Below are 8,694 nucleotides of genomic sequence, written 5' to 3'. Positions count from 1 at the left end.
AATATTTTTCATTGACCATAGAAAATTAACTTTTATTTTAGTGAAAAATATTTTTCATTAAAATATTACCCCTACTTCTACCAAATAAAAAATAATAATATTTTTTTCATTAAAATAAAAATGAAACAAATAAATTTTCAATCTTAGTAACTAAAAAAAAGAATTTTTTTAAAAAAATTAATTAACTACAAAAAATATATATTTTAACAAAAAATAATTTTTTTTGACGACGGCAATCCCCGTCGCAAAAAAAAAAAAAATGAAGTTAAACGACATTATTTTGTTATTTAAATTTCATTTCTGACAAAAAAAAATTTATTTTTTACCGCTACTTCTACCAAATAAAAAATAATAATATTTTTTTTTATTAAAATAAAAATGAAACAAATAAATTTTCAATCTTAGTAACTAAAAAAAAAAGATTTTTTTAAAAAAAATTCATTAACTACAACAAAATATATATTTTAACAAAAAATAATTTTTTTTGACAACAACAACCCCCGCCACAAAAAAAAATAAAAAAAGAAAATTAAACAACGTTATTTTGTTATTCAAATTTCATTTCTGACCAAAAAAAAATTATTTTTTATTTCCACCCCTTTTTGTTTTTCATTCCCGCTCCCTTCCCCACTTTTTTTTTTTTTTTTTTTTTTTTTTTTTTTTTTTCGTTCCCGCTCATTCCCCCCCCAAACAAAAAATCCCCAATCTCAAATCCCTAATCTCTTCTTACCCTCCCCTCTCTCTCTCGATCGACGACGAGCGGCGGAGGAGCAGCCGAAAGGGCAAACGAGCCCTAGCCGTTCGCCATTGCACAGCTCTTAATCTCTCTCTCTCTCTCTCTGTTCTATCCAGGTAACATTCTCTTCCGTCATTCCACTATTTCCTCTTGCCATTGACTTTTATCAGCTAAAAAATGTTCACCCGTTGTGTTGAATCCGAATACATGTCTCTGCAATGAAAATACTAATAGCTTCTACTTTTAAATTATGAATTTTTAACTAAACTACACCAAACGCTATTTATTGTATTGTTGTATCTCCAAATAGCTCTGGCTATATACAATGTAGAAAATGTGTTACTCTTGGTTCATATATCTTAACTTGTATGGATTGGTATAATGCTTGTTTATATAATCCGTAACTGTGGTGGTTTTTCTTTACATCCAAGAATCTCTGACATCAAACTATCCTAAGAGGAAGGATGGAGAGCTCTAAAAAAAAAAAAAAAAAATTCGGCAATATTATAAATTCAGAATTTATTTAAAAATAACAATTAATGATTTAAATTTATTTCACTCGTGGACCTCACACTTCATGAATTTATCTCCACCATACATCCCTATTCTGAGTAAATTCTGAGACCCTAATTATGATATCTCAAACTTCTCCAAAAACATTATAGCAGATCCTTTTTGTTAATGTGATCCACCAAGAAAAGAAACAAACCAAATGAGGAGAAACCAACAAAATACAAACTATTTGGATGGGTCATGTGATCCTTGAGACCCTGTAACAAATGATTCCACCTGCCAATAAAAGTAGGAATTTCATTCTTCTTATATATTTGCTTCCAAAACAAGCCCAAGCCTTAGCCGGAGCCGGAGTACAAGATTTTTTAAGTCATGATCTATATTATATGAATTCTTTAAAATAAATCAAAAAATTGTATCGGACACTATAGTATGAGATATGTATCCGATACTTCATTAGACACTTCTCATATATTTGTGTCTAACATTATCTTATACGTATGATGTATCATTTGTTGTGTAATTACTATAAAATATATTTTTATTTTTTTATTTTTTATATTGTAGGTTAATAGATTAAAAATATAAAAATATAATTCTTTTTTGGTTTAGAGACCAGATCCTTTACAGCAAAGTAGCTTGAGCTGGTTTTCTGTTGCTTCTGATGGTCCTGGATCTCTCTCACCTCCCATCTAGTGGCTTCTGTTGAAAGGAGGTGAAAGTTAGTTATTAATAGATGTGATTTGTCTATTTTACCTTTTGTGTTTTTTGAATTCATAAGTTTGTGCAATTAACATCGAGTTTGTAGCATGATATATACATAAAATATTTGTAAGTCTATTTTCATTTCATCCCAATTAGTTGGCAATTTTGGTTCTTGGAATGTCAAAAGGACAAATTATTATTAATGGATCTTATATTTACTTCCTTTTTTTTTTTTTTTCTACCACCTGTTATCTATGCCAATTTTGAGAATGAGAGCAGGTAGGTACCTCAGTCTATTGTGATGTATTATTGGACAATAAAAAAGATTGTCCCTTCTAGTGCTACATAATAGTGAGACTCCGTCTGGTAATTTTTTTTTTCCAATAACACTATGTAGCAACAATTTCATTGACTACCAATTGATTTAAATGATATTCTTGTGGTTTTAGGCTGATGAGCGAGAAGTACATCTAGGGTTGATATATCCTTGTTTTCTGGGTGCCAGAATGCTAGTAAGCACAGTTTTTCCATGGTTTTTCAGTGGACCATTATCTCTTCGTACTGAGGATTGCCTGGTATATGTGTTCATAGTAACGGGTTTTGTTTTGTCCATAGTGGCCTACGATTATCAAGTACTGAAACTTCTAATTATGATTGTTTGAAGAACACTCTTTCTTATTTTTACCTAATATTTTGTTTTTGAAAATTGGATTTGAACTTTTATAGTTTGTACTTGTATGTGCAGGAAATTGGAGTTCTTGTAGCACTATTCTGCTTATTTCATGCTTGTGTTGGCCTTCTTTTACCTTCACTTGCCAGATTGAGGACTATGTAAATTATACTAGTGCTTCTTTGCTTCTAATTACTAGTTGGTTGTGGCTTTTACTTGTTGGGATGTTATTGTATTCATTTATTTGTTTATTTGAGAGAAACTTTTGATATATCCTCTGCTGCTTGTTCCATACACAGGTATATACCAAATGAGTTGCGTGGAGGAATGATGAGCCTTTCTCTAGCCCCTGCAAATGCAGCAATTCTATTTGTCCTATTGCAGGTATGTACCTTTATTTGAAGTAGGAAATAAATTGAAGTTTTGGGTTTTAGAATTTCTAAAACTAAAAAGTTTTAAGGATGAGGGATTAATAGGCATAAATTTTCTTTACTTTATTTTATCATTCGATTCCCAGTTATTTCTTCAAACATGCAATGTGTTTCCATGCATCTCTATGTCATTGACACTTGTGTATCCTAAGTATCCAAAACATGTCTTTTGAAAAAAAAAATTAAAAATAATAAGATAGGACACATCTTGGGGAGTGTCGACAAGTGTCGGTGGGTGTTTCAGTGGAATGTGATGTAACGATAACTATATTAATATACTATTTTAGCTTTTTATGTTGATTGAGGGAGGACCTTGAATACTTTGTAAAGACGAAGGTTGCAATCTGTAAGTGTAGTTGTAGTAGAATGTTTTGATGATGGTTATTGAGGACATCTGATTGTTAGGATTATTATAGGATTCCACGGCAGAAATTTCAAGGAAATTATTATTTTTTCTTTCAATAAATCCTGGACTCATCCTACATCTCCGTTGGACTTAAAAAAATAGATAAAATAAAATAAACAATAGATACAAAAATTGCTTACCTGCCAACCCTTCGTTAAACCGACCCAGTTTTTGAGGTTAGGGTTCAAATAGGTGAAGACTGGTTTGAGATTATACACCCCAACTGTCAGTCAGTCGGTCAGTTAGTGTTAAATTTTCAGATCTAATGGGCCATTATGTTTTTCATTTATTAGGTTGTAATGCCATAGTACATTAATAGAGTTTACTCTGTTGACATGCCTTTTATCCTAGTTCTTTTGGAACCACACTTTTATATAGACATGGTTCACAGTCCTGCTATTCTAAATTGTTGACTAGGTTTGACATGAACAGAGTAATTTAAGGAAAATTTAATCTTGATATGATACATGACTAGGTTTCAGTACATGGCTATATCGGATGAAAGGCAAAGGATCATGCCAACGCCATAGGACCGTGAAGCTGGCCTAGTCCTTGACTACCCTGAAGCTGTTCTGTTGACAAATCCAAGCAATCCAGAGCTCACTGGGGAGGTAAGCTTGACCATTTTTCATTCACCTACTAGTTATTGCTAAGACAGTCCTATTTCCTAAGTTTTGTGGGAATGGTTTTGTGAATTGACAAAAATGCCCTTTTGTGATTCATCAAGAGTGTTAACTTCTTGATATTTTTGTTCCTTCATGAAGACTTGACAATCACAAGAGGAAAGATTGCATTTGTGTAGTTAGATATGCTAGTTTTTTTTTTCTTTTTTGATGTTGTGTTATGTAGGTGGATGATAAGTACCAATATTCATGTGATGACAAAGACAATTGGGTTCATGGGTGGATATGCTCCAACCCGGCTGTTGGATTCTGGATGATCACACCCAGCGATGAGTTCCGTACAGGTGGCCCTATCAAGCAAGATCTCACCTCGCATGTTGGCCCAACCACCTTATCTGTAAGTATCCGATATTGTTCCCTTTGCACAATCCTTTGCTATTAATCACTCAGATATCATGCTTTGCAAGAGAGCACACTTTCAAATGGCATCAATTTTACTCATTGGCCCAACACAGTGGCCCATTTACAAAATGAATTTCATGACAAGAACAAAAAAAAAAAAAAAAAACGAAGAAAGTAATATATGTAGATGCAAATTCTTGACCAATTCCCACTTCCCAAACGAAGCCTAAAAGAACAAATATCGTTTTGTATTATGATGATGACATCCATAGGAAAAACTAGATTTTAGTATGCCTCTTGCTTGTTGGATGCATATGGTTTACTTTATAAATTGCTTAAAGCATTAAACATAAATGGAGAGAAGTTATTGGAAATATAATAGAGGTTGCAAAAGTGTATAGAAAAGAATGACTATTGACTACTGCTTTCCAATTGGCCGTTTTTGCACTAATTGCTATTTCATCAATCTTACTGATTAATGTGCCCGTTGTATTTGTTTAGAGTTATTTTGTTTGGGTGAATAATTTGCTTGGAGTTATTATTTGAATCTTAAGATAGAAGCATCCAAATCTGAGGATTAGAACATTTAATTATCCAGTTTAAAAAATCTTCTACGTACAAATCAGAAAATATGGCACTAGCTTACGCTACTGTCATAGATCAGTACTCCGCAAGATTTCTGGATTTCAGAAGTTTGAATATATGGCATGTCTAGAATGACTTTTGGCGAGGCATAGTTTCGAGTTTCAACAGTTTGTATATTACAATTTTTTTCTCCAAAGTTGTTGCAAGACTATTGGCACCTTTTTTTTTTTTTTGTGTGTGTGTATATTTCTCTTTTTCCCTGTAATGTATGCTCTGAACAGACTGGACTTTTGATATCAGGTAATGACAAATCAGGAGGCAGTGGAGTGCATTAGGAACATAAAGGATGCTAAAGCAGCTGCTAAGCACCTTACTTGTTGATAGCAAATATTAGTAGTTTTATTTGTTGATAGCTGCGCATGGATAACAAATAGTTATGTTTCAAATTGTTATGCTAGATGGATGTGACTTGTGAATGAAAACTTAGAATAGTTGTATTGTGTTGAATGTTAATGAATTATGTGTTGTATCGAATGTTAATGATTCAGTTAATTTGAATGATGCTTTAAAATTATAGGTTTATTATGGATTGAATGAATTATTAGGAATTATAGGTGTATTGTTTTCTTGCTTTGGCGACCAATTTATTAGTCGCGACAAATAAATAATTTTTTTTTCGCTAAAAATGACAATTGCCGACCAAGAGTTTTGGTTGCAAAAAATACATCTATTGCCGACCAAAACAACTCTTGGTCGTGGAAACTCACTTTTGCCGACCAAAAGTTTTGGTCGCGAAAAGTAACAAATGGCGACCAAATTTTTTGGTTGTGGAATGTCACAATTGGCAACCAAACTTTTTGGTTGTTGAATGTGATAATTGGCGACACTACAACATTTTCTTAGTTTAGTGACATTTGAAAGTGCCACAAAACTATTCTTCTAATGACATTTTTTGGCCTTGTGGCATTTTGAACAAATGTCACTTCTATCGGTGCCACGGTAGATACGAGTGCCACGGTAGATACTTGCAAGTGCCACTGCACCATCATGGCTGAAAACTTTCAATGACATTTTAATGTCATGGTAGATATTATTTGTGGCACTATCAAGTGCCATTAAAAAAAGAGTTAGTGACATTTGTAAGTGTCATTACACCATCAAGACTAAAACTTTTTAATGACACTTTAATGTCATGGTAGACACTATTCGTGACGCTATCAAGTACCATTCATGACAATAATTCGTTGTAGAACAATTTGATCCGCTCTTGCGGAGACTCGAACCGCCAACCTTCCGCACCATAACCTTATACACCACACTCTTCCCACTACACCTCTATAGAACCACATGATTATATATGCAACATATATTATTTATATAGTGCATACATCCATATTAATATAAAAGTATATGTATAAACATAATTATTTTGTTGAACATAATTTATGTAAAATAAACTATTTACTACCAAAATAAAAAAAGACCACTTTTGGCGGCTAAAAATATTTTTTAGTCGCCAATTCTATACTTTTGGCTACTAATTGTTTTTTAGTTGCTAAAAAACTTAACTTTTGTCGACCAAAATCGGATTTGGTCGCCGAAGATGCACTTTCAGCTACCAAAATTTTGGTCACCAAAAAATTTTATTCCCGTCTTAGGATTTTAGTTCTCCCGCGCTAAAAATGACCACTTTTGGCGACTAAACTTATTTTTTAGTCGCCAATTGTAGACTTTTGGCTACTAAAATTTTTTTCGCACCAAAAAGCTTTACTTTTGGCTACTAAAATTTTTTTAGTCGGTAAAACCCATATAATCAGCCACCAAACTTATTTTTAGTCACCAATTGTAGACTTTTGGCCACTAAATTTTTTAGTCGCCAAAAAGCTTTACTTTGGGCTACAAAAAATTTTTTAGTCACTAAAACCCATATAATCAACGACCAAACTTAGTTTTAGTCGCCAATTGTAGACTTTTGGCTACTAAAATTGTTTAGTCGCCAAAAAGCTTTACTTTTGGCAACTAATGCTGTTTTGGCTTTCAGCGACCAAATTTTTTTGGTCAAGAAATTTAGTCACCGAATATGCTTTTTCCTGTAGTGTATATTGAGTTTAATTCATTTATTTTAAATCATTTACTGCATTTTAAAAATTTAGAAAATATATTGGCATTTTTTGTTTTTTCAAAAATGTCATTATAAGCTTGGAAAGTTTTTGGCTTAGTGGCATTTCTCAAAATGCTATAAAATATTTGTTTATGACGCTTTTCACCTAAGTGCCATAAAAAGTAATTTGCACCTACCTAGTGTCCTGACATTTTTTAAAAAATGCCATTGCAAATATTCATAAAAAAATTTTGTAGTGACATTTTTGTTGTAGTGAAGTGACACTTTTTTTAATTGAAATGCCACTAGAGCCTTGTATGTTTGTGGCTCTATGACATTTTTCTAAAAAATGCCACCAAATATTCTTTTTGTGACATTTTTTAAGAACATGCCACTAGTATGGTGTCACTAAAATATGTTTTTGTTGTAGTGTTGTGACACTTGTTCATTGAAATGTCACTAGAGCCTTTTATGTTTGTCGTTTTGTGGCATTTTTCAAAAACGTGCCACTAAATATCATTTTTTGTGGCATTTTCTAAAAACATGCCACTAGTGTAGTGCCACTAAAGTATATTTTTGTTATAGTGCGACCAAACTTTTTGGTCGCGAAATGTGTCAATTGGTGACTAAGATATTTGGTCGGGAAAATATCACTTTTCGCGACCAAAGTGTTTTAGCAACAAAATGAATTAGTCGCGGTAATTAAATATTTAGCGACCAAAAAGTTTAGTCGGCAAATCCAACTTTTGCCGACCAACCAAAATTTTGGTCGTGAATTACTTTTGCCGACCCTCAATTGGCGACCAAAGTAGCGACCAAAAAAATTGGTCGCAGATAACTTTTGCCGACCAAAAATGGGCTTTTAGCGACTAATTTTTTGGTCGGCAAAAGTGTTAATTCTTGTAGTGATCATAGAAAAATCCAAAGTTGGTACGGTCAGAATCATTTGCTTTTATTTTTGTGCACTCTTTCACCCTCTCCATGTGGATTTGTAAAAATTATTACATAGATTCAGTATATGACGTTATTGCGTGCTTGTCTAACGAGATTTTTGAGATTTTTTTCATTAAGTTTCTTATTTTTCGAACCATAGCCTCTTGTTATTTGGCAGGCAAATTGTCAACTTAAAATTATCGAAATACAGAATAATTACTCATAACTTTGAGCATCAATTAGTCTCATGCAAGAACAGTCCCAAATCCAAGGATGTTGAGTGTGCCAAGCTAATACCAAACCCACAAAACTCTCTTTGTTTATCATTGTGTTCAACACTATCTGTATAGTATAATTATGCTAAAATGATACAATTTGTTATACTTTTTCAAATTTTAGAAGTGGTGAACGTAAGTTATCCAAAAATAAATAAAATAACATAAGCATTTTAAGTCGGTGTAATCAAATGCACGTGGCCTTGTGGTATGGAGGCAGCACTTAGATACTTATAAGAGAGAAGCTGGGAGTTCAATCTCCCCCAAATTAATAATCTAACAATTGATTTTTGCTGATAAAAAAAATTAAATAA

The 8,694-nt window shown here is 32.6% G+C and overlaps 1 protein-coding gene across 3 annotated transcripts; it reads left to right on the top strand.

Moving 5' to 3' along the window:
• Positions 1–712: 712 nt before the first annotated feature.
• LOC114305699 (uncharacterized) lies at positions 713–5,689 on the top strand. Of its 3 annotated transcripts, none has more exons than XR_014363761.1 (7): positions 713–852; positions 1,862–1,964; positions 2,700–2,785; positions 2,924–3,008; positions 3,937–4,072; positions 4,311–4,481; positions 5,372–5,688. XR_014363761.1 is itself a non-coding variant. In XM_082919521.1 (7 exons), exons 2-5 carry the CDS (start codon positions 2,461–2,463, stop codon positions 3,961–3,963), a joined length of 324 nt encoding a protein of 107 aa, XP_082775647.1. In that variant the 5' UTR covers positions 713–852; positions 1,862–2,460; the 3' UTR covers positions 3,964–4,072; positions 4,311–4,481; positions 5,372–5,689. The 3 variants fall into 3 exon arrangements, 1 of the variants encoding a protein (XP_082775647.1); XM_082919521.1 differs by having other exon boundaries at positions 1,862–2,586; positions 5,372–5,689; XR_014363762.1 differs by lacking the exon at positions 1,862–1,964 and having other exon boundaries at positions 5,372–5,685.
• Positions 5,690–8,694: the final 3,005 nt, after the last annotated feature.

Source organism: Camellia sinensis, chromosome 3, assembly GCF_055761805.1.
Source record: "Camellia sinensis isolate YWXY chromosome 3, ASM5576180v1, whole genome shotgun sequence".
NCBI lineage: Eukaryota > Viridiplantae > Streptophyta > Magnoliopsida > Ericales > Theaceae > Camellia > Camellia sinensis.
Note: the sequence above shows the minus strand (reverse complement) of the source record. Positions and strands in the feature narration are given on the sequence as shown.

Bases quoted from the DNA above. Each gene is read 5' to 3' on its own strand.
- LOC114305699 (XM_082919521.1), top strand. From the start codon at position 2,461: ATGCTAGTAAGCACAGTTTTTCCATGGTTTTTCAGTGGACCATTATCT. The intron at 2,587-2,699 runs GTACTGAAACTT...TTGTATGTGCAG, and splicing joins TAGTGGCCTACGATTATCAA to GAAATTGGAGTTCTTGTAGC. The intron at 3,009-3,936 runs GTATGTACCTTT...ATACATGACTAG, and splicing joins TTCTATTTGTCCTATTGCAG to GTTTCAGTACATGGCTATAT.